We start from the raw sequence: 16,635 nt of genomic DNA, 5'->3' as shown, positions 1-16,635 counted from the left end.
GCTGGAGTCTTTGACAATTTTTAGGTGCAGCTGTAGAACCTTTTGAGGATCCATGCCAAATCTTTTCAGTCTCCTGAGGGGGAATAGGTTTTTCCTCTTCACGACTGTCTTGGTGTGCTTGGACCATGTTAGTTTGTTGGTGATGTGGACACCAAGGAACTTGAAGCTCTCAACCTGCCCCACTGCAGCCCCGTAAATGAGAATGGGGGTGTGCTCGGCCCTCCTTTTCCTGTAGTCCACAATCATCTCCTTTGTCTTGACCATGTTGAGGGAGAGGTTGTTGTCCTGGCACCACATGGTCAGGTCTCTGACCTCCTCCCTATAGGCTGTCTTGTTGTTGTCGGTGATCAGGCCTACCCCTGTTGTCGTCGGCAAACTTAATGATGGTGTTGGAGTTGTGCCTGGCCATGCAGTCATGAGTGAACAGGGAGTACAGGAAGGGACAGAGCAAGCACCCCTGAGGGGCCCCTGTGTTGAGGATCAGCGTGGCGGATGTGTTGTTACCTACCCTTACCACCTGGGGTGGCCCGTCAGGAAGTCCAGGATCCAGTTGCAGAGGGAGGTGTTTAGTCCCAGGGTCCTTAGCTTAGTGATGAGCTTTGTGGGCACTATGGTGTTGAACGCTGAGCTGTAGTAAATGAACAGCATTCTCATGTAGGTGTTCCTTTTGTCCAGGTGGGAAAGGGCAGTGTGGAGTGCAATAGAGATTGCATCATCTGTGGGTCTGCTGGGGCAGTATGCAAATTGGAGTGGGTCTAGGGTTTCTGGGATAATGGTGTTGATGATGACCAGCCTTTCAAAGCATTTCATGGCTACAGATGTGATTGCTACGGGTCGGTAGTCATTTAGGCAGGTTACCTTAGTGTTCTTGGACACAGGCACTATGGTGGTTCTGCTTAAAACATGTTGGTATTACAGACTCGGACAGGGAGAGGTTAAAAATGTCAGTGAAGACACTTGCCAGTTGGTCAGCGCATGCTCGCAGTACACGTCCTGGTAATCCATCTGGCCCTGCAGCCTTGTGAATGTTGACCTTACATCTGCTGTGGAGAGCGTGATCACGCTGTCTTCCGGATCATCTGGTGCTCTCATGCATTTTCAGTGTTATTTGCCTCGAAGCGAGCATAGAAGTAGTTTAGCTCGTCTGGTAGGCCCGTGTCACTGGGCAGCTCTCGGCTGTGCTTCCCTTTGTAGTCTGTAATGGTTTGCAAGCCCTGCCACATTCGACAAGCATCAGATCCGGTGTAGTATGCTTCGATCTTAGTCCTGTATTGACTCTTTACCTGTTTGATGGGGGGGGGGGGCATCTGCTTCATCTGACCACTTTTTTATTGTTCTAGTCACTGGTGCTTCCTCCTTTAATTTTTGCTTGTAAGCAGGAATCAGGAGGATAGAATTATGGTCAGATTTGCCAAATGGATGGGGAGGGAGAGCTTTGTATGCGTCTCTGTGTGTGGAGTAAAGGTGGTCCAGAGTTTTTCTTTTTCTCTGGTTGCACATTTAACCAGCTGATAGAAATTTGGAAAAACTGATTTAAGTTTCCCTGCATTAAAGTTCCCGGCTACTAGGAGCGTCGCCTCTGGGTGAGCGTTTTCTTGTTTGCTTATGGCAGAATATAGCTCATTCATTGCAGTCTTAGTGCCAGCCTGTGACTGTGGTGGTATGTAAACAGCTATGAAAAATACAGATGAAAACTCTTTAAGTAGATAGTGGTGTACAGCCTATCATGAGATACAATAGCTCAAGACTTCCTTAGATATCGTGCACAAGCTGTTATTTACAAAAATACATAGTCCGCCGCCCCTTGTCTTACCAGACGCTGCTGTTCTATCCTGCCGGTGCAGCGTATAACCAGCCAGCTGTATGTTGATAGTGTCGTCGTTCAGCCATGACTCTGTGAAGCATAAGATATTACAGTTTTGAATGTCCTGTTGGTAGTTTAATCTTGCGCGTAGGTCATCGATTTTATTCTCCAAAGGAACAACTACTTCAAGGTCTCAGAGCGAGTGCCGTCACCGATTGAAACGCTATTAGCGCACACCCCGCTAACTAGCTAGCCATTTCACATCGGTTACACCAGCCTAATCTCGGGAGTTGATAGGCTTGAAGTCATAGGCTTGAAGCCACGCAGGCTCCTCATGGAGTGCAATGTAAGGCAGGTGGTTAGAGCGTTGGACTAGTAACTGGAAGGTTGCAAGATCGAATCCCCGAGTAAAAATCTGTCGTTCTGCCCCTGAACAAGGCAGTTAACCCACGGTTCCTAGGCCGACATTGAAAATAAGAATGTGTTCTTAACTGACTTGCATAGTTAAATAAAATGTAAAAAAATATGTATATAATTATAAAATTCGGCCACAATCGGTGTCCAAAAATGCAGATTACCGATTGTTATGAAAACTTGAAATCGGCCCTAGTTAATTGGCCATTCCGATTAATCGATCGACCTCTAGTTTTTTGTCAATTTTAACTGCGCACTTGTTGTTTGTCTACATGGATTTTATAATGTTGCATGTTTTTCCTCCAACACCGCTTTTCATCAATTTGTATAGCAGACCCTCATGCCAAATTGAGTCAAAAGCTTTTATGAAATCAACAAAGCAATGGAAAACGTTGTTTTTGTTTTGTTTGCTTGTTAACAAGGGTGTGCAGGGGGGGGTGACGCTATGTAGGGTTAGAGTAGAGGGGATTGGCAATGAGAAAAGGCGGTGACTACAGATCGGTACAAATGTTGGGGCATTGACTTGTGTTACACTCAGTCTGACAGTAGGTGGTGCTGTTGTCTCATACAGATAGAAGAGTGGGGCCCATTTGACCTGGTGATAGGAGGAAGCCCCTGTAACGACCTATCTATTGTCAACCCCGCCAGGAAGGGACTGTACGGTAAGAAACGTAATAAAAAATGATCAATTAATCATAATCAAACTTCAATAAATGTGTTACGAAGCATGCTTTACTTCACTCCAATTACACAAAATCCATGCCAAGTGTTACAGGCTGAAATGGCAGGGAAGTAGTTCTTATAAAATGTCATTTCTATACATTCCCTCTTATATGCACAGTATAAACTTATAACTTGTTTTTCATATACATTAAAGGTACAACAATCAAAGAGATATTTGCAATTGATGAATGTTATTATTCAGTCAACATTGGACTGTAGTAAAAATCTCCTAACGTGTTCTCCTCATCCTCCGTCTGTCTGTCTGTCCAGAGGGCACAGGGAGGTTGTTCTTTGAGTTCTACCGCCTGCTGAGTGAGGCCAAGCCCAAGGAGGGCGAGGACCGCCCATTCTTCTGGATGTTCGAGAACGTGGTCGCCATGGGCGTCAACGACAAGAGGGACATCTCCCGTTTCCTCGAGGTTTGTTATATCCACAATATCAATACAAGTGACAATCTCAGAGGTCTTTGGTATTACTTCATTAGAGCGTTTTAAAAGTTGTCGTAGTCTTTTATATGTCGTTGTGGACTCACAACATAACACAAAGGCGTTGTGAAGAGCGAAAATGTGTAACCCATGATAGCTGTGGTATGTTAAATGAAACGCCTACCTGTGTGTGTGTGTGTGTCCGACAGTGCAATCCAGTGATGATCGATGCCATTGAGGTGTCTGCGGCTCACAGGGCTAGGTACTTCTGGGGCAACCTACCAGGGATGAACAGGTGTGTGTTGCCCACAGTCTACTTGTTTTCCTATAATAACGCAATCTTTCATATTCCTGTTTTAATTGACAATACAAAAATGACCTAATTGCATGGTTGGTAATTACACAGTTATATCCTGAGAATTAATTTTACTTTGGTAGTTGTCAATTGTGTTGAAATAAAGTAAATGCCAGAAAGTACACATTGTTACCAATTGAAATCTAGTGGAAACAGTACCGTAAAATAAATGGCCATTTATGGATATCTCTTGGAGTATTCCATATCACATTCCCATTGTTCATGTGCCAGGCCTCGGTGTGCATCTGGGATGGACAAGCTAGAGCTACAGGACTGTCTGGAACATGGCCGTGTGGCTAAGGTAACACTATCTAACTTTTCTTCACTCAGTGGAACTGGACAAAAATCAACAAGGGGTTTTATTTCAGTATATTACAATATACACTCAGTGGCCAGTTTATAAGGTACCCCATCTAGTACCCCCCTTGGCCTCCAGAACAGCCTGAATTCTTCGGGGCATGGACATGTTGCTTAATTGGTATTAAGGGACCCAACGTGTGCCAGTAAAACATTCCCCACACCATTACACCACCACTACCGTTGACACCAGGCAGGATGGGGCCATGGAATCATGCTTACGTCAAATCCTGACTCTGCCATCAGCATGACGCAACAGGAACCGGGATTCGTCAGACCAGGCAGCGTTTTTCCACTCCTCAATTGTCCAGTGTTGGTGATCGCGTGGCCACTGGAGCCGCTTCTTCTGGTTTTCTAGCTGATAGGAGTGGAACCCAGTGTGTTCGTTATTTGCCTGTTTGTGGCCCGCCAGTTAGCTTGCACGATTCTTGCCATTCTCCTTCGACCTTTCATCAATTAGCGGTTTTCACCCACTGACTGGATGTTTAATGTTTGTAGCACCATTCTCGGTAAACCCAAGACACTGTCGTACATGAAAAGCCCAGGAGGCCGGCCGTTTCTGAGATACTGGATCCGGTGCACCTGGCACAGACGATCATACCACGCTCAAAGTTGCTTAGGTCACTCGTTTTGCCCATTCTAACGTTCAATCGAACAGTAACTGAATGTCTCGATGCCTGTCTGCCTGCTTTATATAGCAAGCCACGGCCACATGAACCATTTTCGTGAATGGGGTGGTGTAGCCAATAAACTGGCCACTGAGTGTATATTTCACAATATCCCACAGAAAACATACACTACATGACCAAAAGTATGTGGACACCTGCTCGTCAAACATCTCATTCCAAAATCATGGGCAATAATATGCAGTTGGTCCCCCCTTTGCTGCACCAACAGCATCCACTTTTCTGGAAAAGCTTTCCACTAGATGTTGGAACATTTCTGCAAGGACTTGCTTCCATTCAGCCACGAGCATTGGTGAGGTCGTGCACTGATGTTGGGCGATTAGGCCTGGCTCACAGTCGGCATTCCAATTCATCCCAAAGGTGTTTGATGGGGTTGATTGAGGTCACGGTTCTGTGCAGGCCAGTCAAGTTCTTCCACACCGATCTCAACAAACCATTCCTCTATGGACCTCGCTTTTGCACTGGGGCATTGTCATGCTGAAACAGGAAAGGGCCATCTTCAAACTGTTGCCACAAAGTTGGAAGCACAGAATCGTCTACAATGTCATTGTATGTTGTAGCGTTAACCTCTTACATCTAGACGTTCCGCTAGCGGACTGGCCACTAGCGGAACACCTGCTCCAATATCCAATGATAGGCGTGGCGCGAAATACAAACTCCTCGAAAATCCGAAAACTTCAATTTTTCAAAAATATGACTATTTTACACCATTTTAAAGACAAGACTCTCCTTTATCTAACCACACTGTCCGATTTCAAAAAGGCTTTACAGCGAAAGCAAAACATTAGATTATGTCAGCAGAGTACCCAGCCAGAAATAATCAGACACCCATTTTTCAAGCTAGCATATAATGTCACAAAAAACAAAACCACAGCTAAATGCAGCACTAACCTTTGATGATCTTCATCAGATGACACTCCTAGGACATTATGTTATACAATACATGCATGTTTTGTTCAATCAAGTTCATATTTATATCAAAAACCAGCTTTTTACATTAGCATGTGACATTCAGAACTAGCATTCCCACCGAACACTTCCGGTGAATTTACTAAATTACTCACGATAAACGTTCACAAAAAACATAACAATTATTTTAAGAATTATAGATACAGAACTCCTTTATGCAATCGCGGTGTCCGATTTTAAAATAGCTTTTCGGTGAAAGCACATTTTGCAATATTCTGAGTAGATAGCCCGGCCATCACGGGCTAGCTATTTTGACACCCACCAAGTTTGGTACTCACCAAACTCAGATTTACTATAAGAAAAATTGGATTACCTTTGCTGTTCTTCGTCAGAGTGCACTCCCAGGACTTCTACTTCAATAACAAATGTTGGTTTGGTTCCAAATAATCCATAGTTATATCCAAATAGCGGCGTTTTGTTGTGCGTTCAAGACACTATCCGAAGGGTAACGAAGGGTGACGCGCCCGGCGCGTTTCGTGACAAAACATTTCTAAATATTCCATTACCGTACTTGGAAGCATGTCAAACGCTGTTTAAAATCAATTTTTATGCGATTTTTCTCGTAAAAAGGCGATAATATTCCGACCGGGAGTCGTTGTTTTCGTTCAAAGACTGAAAATGTAAACATGGAGTCGTCTCGTGCACGCGCGCACCAGTCTCATTGTTCTCAGATCGACCACTTACCAAATGCGCTACTGTTTTTCAGCCATGGCCTGCAAAGTCATCATTCAACGTTCTGGCGCCTTCTGAGAGCCTTTTTGGATAGAGATGATCAAGAAGGCCAAGAAATGGTCAGAGAGGGCGCTTCCTGTTTGGAATCTTCTCAGGTTTTGGCCTGCCAAATGAGTTATGTTATACTCACAGACACCATTCAAACAGTTTTAGAAACTTTGGAGTGTTTTCTATCCAAAGCTAATAATTATATGCATATTCTAGTTTCTGGGCGGAAGTAATAATCAGATTAAATCGGGTACGTTTTTTATCCGGCCGTGAAAATACTGCCCCCTATCCATAACAAGTTAAGATTTCTCTTCATTGGAACTAAGGGGCCTAGCCCAAACCATGAAAAACATCCCTAGACGATTATTCCTCCACCACCAAACTTTACAGTTGGCACTGTCATGTCTTTGGCATCATTAAACTGAAGATTAGTCTTTATCAAAGATTCTCTGTAATTATTATTACCTGATTAAACTACTTAATCATGTAACTTTAATTAACTAGGAAGTCAGGGCACCAAGGAAAATATTCAGATTACAAAGTTATAATTTTCCTAATATAACTTTCAGATATTTTAATATCTGATCACTTAGTCTTCTGATTAATTAATTATTCTTTACCTCACGTTAGTCTCATTCCAAACGTCGTAAATTGTTGGTTATCTGCATGAACGCAGTCTTCAATATGAGTCATCCATATATCAATTGTCTTAAATCATTTATTTACTAACAAAGTAATTAATCACAAATGCACAAACAAACAAAGTAGATATGGTTACAAAGAAATGATAGGGGAATGTGCCATAGTGGGCTAAACCGGCATGGCGGCTTGTTAGACAGAGGGACTGAGAAGGGCGCGAAAGATAAGAGACACTACAAAGTTGATAGTTATAACAATTGAAATGCCAATCCTTTGCACATGAACGCTCAATCATTCGGGAATAATTGCAATCAATATATATATTTACGCTCAGTGTGTCGTCGGGATCGCTGTTGGAAAGTTAGTTTCTGTTATAGTTTGTCCGCCCTCTCTCTCTGCCGTGGTTAGAATAGATAGTTCAGAGTAAAATTCAGGGATGTTGTTATAGAACAGATGTTTCGGCGGTTGTCTGTCTTCGCGTTCAATGATACCGAATTCCTAGCTGCAGACTAGTAATTAATATCAAAGACTTGTTCTTATTCTGTCGGTATCGATAGTCCAAGAGTTTAACCATGTGGGATGGTTAAAAGATTAAGCAATCTACTCAAACCCTTATTTCCCTCTGTGATAGAGGTACTGGTCTCGTCTCAAACCTTAGCCCTTTCGTTATCGAGGTAAGCTGGTCTGAAGTGGGAAAACCCAGGTGGGGGTTTTATTCGGAACACAGAAAAGGGCTGTCCCATGACGCCGGGTCCTGCCTGTGCTCAGGGGGCGGTCCTCTTATTTAGTTAAACTCCAAAGGGAATTGGAGTTTGCTTCATTAAACAGTCTAAAATCACATGACATTATTTCACAAATAGTTTAATCTTTACTCATTAATTTTATACAACCATTAGATGTAAGCCTCATAACTGAGACTCTTGTATAGACATGGTTATGGTAATGTGGCTGTATTGTCTCTCATGAGTTTCACAAAATTGTACGAAAAGGACCAGTTCGTAGCTGGATTCTTCACCGATCTTTTATACCTGCTCCAGAACATGAATGTCGTCCGGTTCTCCAGTTCTGTGAGGTGGAAGAAAATCCTTTGTTATCTCTATGAAACTCACTCTCTCTCTATACTGTCTGGCCATGAGGAAGATTCTTCTCCGGGAATTTACGACCTCTCTGACCACAGCAGCCTGAGTGTAGGAGAGAGAAAGGGGGATGTTGCAGAGGTAGGGGGATGGTGCTCGCTGTGTCCAAAGAGGGCAACGTCATGACAGCTCTATGCATTGAGGAAGGTACGTTTTCCTGGTATTCACCAAACCCAGATTTGTCCGTGGGACTGCCAGATGGGGAAGCGTGATGAGTCCAATGGCAGCGAGGTTTACACCACTCCAGCCGATGCTTGGCATTGCGCCTGGTGATCTTAGGCTTGTGTGCAGCTGCTCGGCCATAGAAACCCTTTTCACGAAACTCCCGACTAACAGTTCTGGTGCTGAAGTTGCTTCCAGAGGCAGTTTGGGACTCGGTAGTGATTTTTCCAACCAAGGACCGATGATTTTTACACGCTACGCACTTCAGCACTTTCCGGTTCTGTTCTGTGAACTTGTGTGACTTCGCGGCTGAGCCATTGTTGCTCTTAGATGGTTCCACTTCACAACAACAGCACTTACAGTTGACCGGAGCAGCTCTAGTAGGGCAGAAATTTGACGAACTGACTAGTTGGAAAAGTGGCATCCTATGACGGTGCTCCGTTGAAAGTCTCTGACCTCTTCAGTAAGGCCATTCTACTGCCAACGTGTGTCTATGGAGATTGCATGGCTGTGTTTCTTAATTTGTATACACCTGTCAGCAACGGCTGTGGCTGGAATTGCCTAATCCACTCATTTGAAGGGGTTTCCACATACTTTTGTACATATATTGTATTGCCAATTACAGTACAGTACAGATATGAATAAAACCACACTCAGTCCTTCTGTGTCTCCTTCAATATATACAGTTCCGGTCAAGAATATCTTAAATAAGACATCTTAATCACTTTTTTTTAAATAGACCTTGTCTGTTCCAACTAGCACTGACTTTGCTGAAAACTTCTTTATTGAGGAAAAATGTACTTACTACGACTGGGATGTGGTTGTCTCACCTAGCTATCTTAATACGAATGCACTGTAAATTGCTTAGGATAAGAGTGTCTGCGAAGTGACTAAAATGTGAAGGTCAAATGTCATAGTCCCAAGGTCCAGAACAGACTATGGGAGGTGCACAGTACTACATCGAGCCATGACTACATGGAACTCTATTCCACATCAAGAAACTCATGCAAGCAGTAAAATTTGATTTAAGAAAACTGATAAAAATACACCTTATGGAACAGCGGGGACTGTCACAAGTAAGTCTCAAGTCTTAGCACTCAAGTCCCAAGTCAAGACAGGCAAGTCTCAAGTCCTAAACTTTGAGTTTCGAGTCCTAAACAAGTCATAATGTGCTCTTCACCAAATATAATAACATTTCATATTTTTAACAAGAGTAATAGTTAGTATATTACATTTACGCAAATCATGAATGCTTTTAAAAATATATATTTATTTATTTCCAAATAAACTTTATATTTCCATGGAAATACATGGGTAGCCATGAGAAAGACCATGAGAAAGACCCCCACCGCCCCATGGGGCGCAATCGTGCGATGTAGGCTTGTACATAATCGCCCAACCTTAACACACACACACACCCTTTCTGTGTGTGGTTACAGTAGGCTAACGTATGTCAATGGTTTTAGGAACAGCAGTAAAATCAGGCAGGATTTAGGCTACCAGCTGCCTAACCAGTTGTAGCTCAATCTTGGGTGCAATGATCACGTTCCCGCACTGACTGACTGTGTGGAGGCTCATTGATTTAACGTTACGTTAACCTACATGCTACACTAGCAAATTTATAAATTATATAGCAGTCGGCTATATTAGCCACGACTTACCGTTCTTTGTGCAGCTTCAAATGTCGAACAAAGTTGGAAGTTGTTGCACCTCCGGCTGTAATTTTGTTCCCGGATGTTTTGCAAGTTGCAATCCGTTTTTGTTGATACAGCGTAGTCTTTATATCTGAAAATAATAATTTTGGGTATCATCAATCTAAGGGTTACATCTGAATTCACCCACTGACGTTCCTCTGCACAGCCACGCGCAACTTTTTCTCAGCTGGCACAATCTGATTGGCTGCTGTCTGATTCAAACTGTAATCTGTTAAATGAAGAGTTGATGCGCTGCACAATTTTGTAATAGCATACATTTTTATATTTGGGCTTGGGGAGGGTATCAAGTCAGTTCGAGTCAAAAGGCTCAAGTCCAAGTTAATCTAGAAAAAAGAAACGCACACCTTTAAAAGCGAGGTGCTGGCTAGCGGAGTAGAACACTAGAAAATAAAGGAAAGCCGCACACTCTAAGAGCTCAGATGCAAAAATTTAATAACCAACGTTTCGACAGCGAAGCTGTCTTCATCAGGGTAAGTCCAAGTTAAGTCACGAGTCATTGGTGTTAAAGTCGAGTTGCAAGTCATCATATTTGTGACTCGAGTCTGACTCGAGTCCAAGTCATGTGACTCAAGTCCACACCTCTGGAAGAGACACAAACACAGGCACAGACGCATGCATACACACACTTGTACACATGGATTTTGTGTTGTAGATATGTGGTAGTAGAGTAGTGGCCTGAGGGCACACACTTAATGTAAAATTGTATAACTGCCTTTAATTTTGCTGGACCCCAGGAAGAGTAGCTGCTGCCTTGGTAATTTCCACTTATTTTAGAAGAAATAGTGAATCGAGCAAGAGGGCCAATATTTTGATCACATCTGTATCGTGTTAATATGGGTGTGTATTTTCTCTGTCCTGTAGTTTGGAAAGGTGCGCACCATCACCACACGCGCCAACTCCATCAAGCAGGGAAAAGACCAGCACTTCCCTGTCATGATGAATGGCAAAGAGGACATCCTGTGGTGCACCGAGCTGGAGAGGTGAGACCAATGATGTGTATAAACCCTGGATGACTAACAGGAAGAGCTGTATTGAAGTCACCTCGCAGCCATCTTGGTACTCCTCCTCAATTATAAAAAAGATTTTGGAAGCTATAGAAATGCGTTAATTAATGTCTACATTCGTTTTAGACACATTTATTCTATTACAAACACCTTCATGTATGCTTTTAAATTATATTATGTGAGCTAAACATTAAAAAAAATATATTAAAACATTTTCCTTAATGTATTTTTGTAGAGAATACTAATATTAATGTCCTCTCTACAACAAACAAAAAACTTAAATACACATCATTGTGTCCTTAGAACGTTTAATTCAAATACTGTAGAATTCCATGTATTCCTATGGAGGACTGCTCCTAAATGGGTGTGCCAATATGGCCAACCGGTAGCTTCAAAGCCTCTCATTGGCTAATACATAGCATTAGCTATCCAGTTTTTATAAACATCATTGGGTGAGACCCAGACCCACAATTCTATTCTGACTGTGCCGCTCACACGTTTAGAAACTGTTCTACTCCTCTGTTCCCTCCAGGATCTTTGGCTTCCCGGTCCACTACACAGATGTGTCCAACATGGGCCGCGGTGCCAGGCAGAAGCTTCTGGGCAGGTCCTGGAGCGTGCCTGTCATCAGACACCTGTTTGCCCCTCTGAAGGACTACTTTGCATGTGAATAGTGCCCTCCCTAACTAACCTCTCTGTAGTTCCACACCTCCCTCTACTGCTAACCCATGAGGAGGATCTGCAAATCAAATCAAATGTATTTATAAAGCTGATGTCACAAAATGCTGTACAGAAACCCAGCCTAAAACCCCAAACAGCAAGCAATGCAGGTGTAGATCTGCACCCTTTGGCCTCCTCCAATCATGAGGCTGAGGAGTAGGACACAAGATCGTGCGGGTACACATGGTGACTACGCTCTCACCCCTCTCCGTTCAGCCATGGTGTTTTCTTCCATCACTCTAAAAATACCCTACACAAAAAAATCTAAGGAGCCAGACATGCTTTCACTGAGCGAAACTAGCACTGCCATAAGGGGACCATTTGAGGGTCTTACTTTTATAGCCTTCCTTTTAACAAAAGGCTGGTCTGAGAGTGACATGGAAAGTACCACTGATTGTCTAACTTGGCATTGGCACTTCTGATTGACAATCTTGTTATCCCCTGGTAGGCAAAAGCCAAAGTGTTATTTTAGGGTTTTAAGGTTTTGTACACTGCTCTTACTTTTTAACAAATTACTTCCCCTCATGTTGTCTTTGAGTGGATTTGTTGTGTTCACAAAGTCAGACATATTTTTATGCCACACTGATTTTCTAAAACTAGAGAAAGTTTTATATAAGAATTTATATAGATCTCTTTATCAATGAGTAGACATTTTTGTTTCATTTTCATGATGTCAACATTGGGAAATGTACATGTTCTTCTCCCAAATGCCAATGTGACGTAATACTTGAAACAATTCAATACAAAAATGTCCAATCGAGCTGAGAGACAGAATGAAGAAGGCTCCGTTCTCAGCCATGCCAAAATATATTAAAAAATGTACTGTAAAATCAATACAAAGACGTAACGACATCTCAATATTGGACATTTTGACATTTGTCATGTGCTACTGTTCTAAAGTATCCATATTCTTTAACTGGAAGTTAGTTTTCGCTTTCACCAAATGTAAGTGAGAGTTACCTCATCATCCAGGGCATCTGAAAACCCATCTTGGCTATCTGTACAAGAATGTTTTATAGAAATGATATACTTCATTTTTATACTGTATATATGAAAATGTTTACAAGATTTAAAAAATATTTGATTGAACTTTGGGAGTTTCATTGTCCTAATGTCATTTTAAATTTATATTTTTAAATCTGTACATTTCAGTGGTTGATAAATCCCAGTATGGTGCATAGATATCCTTCACCATTGTTAAAGTGCTCTGGACTTCAGATTGAAGTACAATATACGCTTATTTTGTCTACTCATTTTGGCTACTTTTGTAGCCCTTTTTTGTTTGGAGAGTTTGCTGTGCAGTTTTAAAATACTGGACTTTTTTTTTTACTGATTTTACAGCATATGTTCACAGTGGAGACCTGCCAGTTATTTGTTTTTTACTGAGTACTACTCAGTACTACTCACTCGTTCGTGGTGCCTTTTAGCAGTCTGTTCAAAGAGCTTACTTTAGTAAAACACTCACTATATGTCATAACCAGCATTTGCTTTACTTCAAAGGTAATTTTTTACTAAGATATCAAAATACATAAGATGTTTACACGCTTTATTAATAGCACTGTATCCTTTTGATTTTGAATATTCAAAATGTTTTTCAATTATTTTTATGGCTTTTTATGACTACACCTTCAAAAATGTTTGTTTTATATGCTCAGATCGTCTGCTTACTTGCAACAAAATCTGAAGTAGTAGCACAATATATACAGTGCCTTCAGAAAGTATTCATACTCCTTGATTTATTCCACATATTGTTGTTACAACCTGAATTCAAAACAGATTAAATAAATAAAAATCTTACCCATCTACACATAATACCCCATAATGACAAAAGGGAAAACATGTTTTTAGACATTTTTGCACATTTATTGAAAATGTAATATACCCATTTACATAAGTATTCACACCCCTGAGTCAATACTTTGTAGAAGCACCTTTGGCAGCGATTACAGTAAATATTTCTGGGTAAGTCTCTAAGAGCTTTCCACATCTAGATTGTGCAACATTTGCTCATTATTATTTTCAAAATTCTTCAAGCTCTGTCAAATTGGTTGTTGATCATTGCAAGACAACCATTTTCAGGGTCTTGTCATATATTTCCAAGTAAATTTATGTCAAACTGTAACTCGGCCACTCAGGAATATTTGTTGTTTTCTTGTCAAGTAACAAGTGTAGATTTGGTCTTGTGTTTTAGGTTATTGTCCTGCTGATAGTTGGAGAGCAGACTGAACCAGATTTTGCCTGTGCTGATCTCCATTCCGTTTCTTTTTTATCCTGAAAAACTCCCCAGTCCTTAACGATGACAAGCATACCCATAAGATGATGCAGCCACCACTATGCTTGGAAATATAGAGAGTGGTACTCAGTAATGTGTTGTATTGGATTTGTATTCAGGACAAAAATGTATTGCTTTGCTACATTTTTTGCAGTCTTACTTTAGTGCCTTGTTGCAAACAGGATGCATGTTTTGGAATATTGTTATTCTGTACAGGTTTCCTTCGTTTCACGCTGTCAATTAGGTAAGTATTATGGAGTAACTACGATGTTGTTGATCCATCCTCAGTTTTCCTTCCTCTGCGGCAACTGAGTTAGGAAGAATGCCTGTATCTTTGTAGTGACTGGGTGTATTGATACACCATCCAGGTGTAATTAATAACTTCACCATGCTCAAAGGGATATTTAATGTCCCTTTTGTAAGCACATTTTTATTCCTGAACTTATTTTGGCTTGCCCAAGCAAAGGGGTTGAATACTTAATGAGTCAAGAGATTTCAGATTTTTAATTAATTAAAAACATAATACCACATTGACATTATGGGGTACTGTGTGTAGGCCAGTGGCAAAATGTGTAAAAAGTCAAGGGGTGTGAATACTTACTGAAGGCACTGTATAAGGCTTGTTTGAGATGTATTATTTTATCAATCATTTTAGAACATGATTAATCAATAGGCTTTTTTGTATGTTAGATTTGCAACATCTTTTTATATATTTATATTTTGTGAAAAATATTTTCTCCAATAATACTGTACTTCCATTTTGCATTCAAATGTTTTTAAACTAAACGTGTTGTTTGAAGAGGGAGTTATTCAAAAAGACCTGTGTCCTGTTTTTGTACTTGTGTACTGTTTGGAAAGGCAGCAAGAAAGTATTTCTTTGTACTCGATATATGTTACTTCTATTCAATAAAAACGGCTTTGATGTTCTTTACTATGTTGGTTTTCCTTGTAATTTCAACAGTAAAACACTGTAGAATCCACCGTAAAATACCTTAAATGTACCATTAAAAATACCATTAATGCTGTAGATTGCACTGCATATGGGGTAAAATGCTGAAAAATACTGTTAATAACTGTAATTGTAAGCCTCCTGTAAAAATTACTCTAACTTACTGTCACGTCCTGACCATAGAAATATGTTATTTTCTATGGTAGAGTAGGTCAGGGCGTGGCAGGGTTTTTTCTCTCTATGTTTTCTATTTCTATGTTGTCAGGTTCTAGTTTTGTATTTCTATGTTGGGGTTTTGTTTGGGATGATCTCCAATTAGAGGCAGCTGGTCCTCGTTGTCTCTAATTGGAGATCATACTTAAGTAGGGGTTTTTTTCCACCTGGGTTTGTGGGAGATTATTTCTGAGTTAGTGCGTCACGGTTTGTTGTTTTGTTCGTTCAGTTTATTTGTGTATGTATTGCAAAGTTTCACAGTGAAAATAAAATGTGGAACGACACACATGCTGCACTTTGGTCCGCTTCTCCTTACGACAGTCGTGACAGAATCTCCCACCACCAAAGGACCAAGCAGCGTGCCTAGGAGAAACAGGAATGGACTTGGGAGGAAATTCTGGACGGGAAAGGACCCTGGATTCAGGCTGGGGAGTATCGCCGTCCGAAAGAGGAGATTGAGGCAGCTAAAGCGGAGCGGCGATATTACGAGGCACTATACCAACCACGAGGCAAGTGCGAGAGGCAGCCCCCCCCAAAAAAATTGGGGGGGCACACGGGGAGATTGGCAGAGTCAGGTTGGAGACCTGCGCCAACTCCCCGTGCTTACCGTGGGGAGCGAGTGACGAAGCAAGCACCGTGTTATGCGGTGATGCGCACTGTGTCGCCAGTGCGCATTCACAGGCCGGTGCGATCTGTGCCCGCGCCCCGCATTTGTCGAGCTAGGTTGAGCATCCAGCCAGGATGGGTTGTGCCAACTCCACACTCGATCTCCAGTGCGCCTCCACGGCCCAGTATATCCTGTGCCTGCCCCACGTACACGGCCTCCAGTGAGTCTATTCAGCCTGGTACGCCCTGTGCCTGCTCCTCGCACTTGCCCTGAGGTGCGTGTTACCAGTCTGGCGCAACCTGTGCCAGCCCCACGCATCAGACCTCCAGTGTGCCTGCCCAGTCCGGGGTGTCCTGTTCCTGCTCCCCGCACTCGCCCTGAGGTGCGTGTTACTAGTCTGACGCCACCTGTGCCAGTCCCACGCATCAGGCCTCCAGTGCGCATTCCCAGTCCGGAGCTTCCGGCGACCGTTCCCAGTCCGGAGCTTCCGGCGACAGTTCCCAGTCCAGAGCACGTTTCTTTTTTTTGCTGAGTTTAGTTAGTTTGTTTGCCCTCAAAATAAATGGTTTATGCTATGAGGGAACGAGGCATTGCAATAAAATGGACGGAAATTACAAAAATACATAGAAATACAAAAATATTCAAATGTTTCTGAAAATTAATTGCTTGTCCTCTTGTATGGAGTGCAGCGCATAGCCTAACAGTTATTTTTCTTTGTATTTTCTCAAATAAAATGAAGAATGGATAGGATCTGTAACAATGGAT

The 16,635-nt window shown here is 42.0% G+C and overlaps 1 protein-coding gene across 4 annotated transcripts in view; it reads left to right on the top strand.

The window, feature by feature from the left end:
* LOC106566802 (DNA (cytosine-5)-methyltransferase 3B-like) overlaps positions 1-15,032 on the top strand; it is a 73,153-nt gene extending 58,121 nt beyond the window's left edge. For 3 of the 4 annotated variants that reach the window (XM_014135216.2, XM_014135214.2, XM_014135215.2), the window contains exons 17-22: positions 2,790-2,880; positions 3,212-3,360; positions 3,576-3,661; positions 3,953-4,022; positions 10,967-11,085; positions 11,642-15,032. In XM_014135216.2, coding sequence (XP_013990691.1) covers positions 2,790-2,880; positions 3,212-3,360; positions 3,576-3,661; positions 3,953-4,022; positions 10,967-11,085; positions 11,642-11,783 — 657 coding nt within the window. In that variant the 3' untranslated portion in view covers positions 11,784-15,032. Of the gene's footprint in view, positions 1-2,789; positions 2,881-3,211; positions 3,361-3,575; positions 3,662-3,952; positions 4,023-10,966; positions 11,090-11,641 lie in introns of those variants that run through there. The other variant, XM_045693101.1, reaches the window with a different exon arrangement.
* Positions 15,033-16,635: the final 1,603 nt, after the last annotated feature.

The sequence above is a fragment of the Salmo salar genome, chromosome ssa13, assembly GCF_905237065.1.
Source record: "Salmo salar chromosome ssa13, Ssal_v3.1, whole genome shotgun sequence".
NCBI lineage: Eukaryota > Metazoa > Chordata > Actinopteri > Salmoniformes > Salmonidae > Salmo > Salmo salar.
Note: the sequence above shows the minus strand (reverse complement) of the source record. Positions and strands in the feature narration are given on the sequence as shown.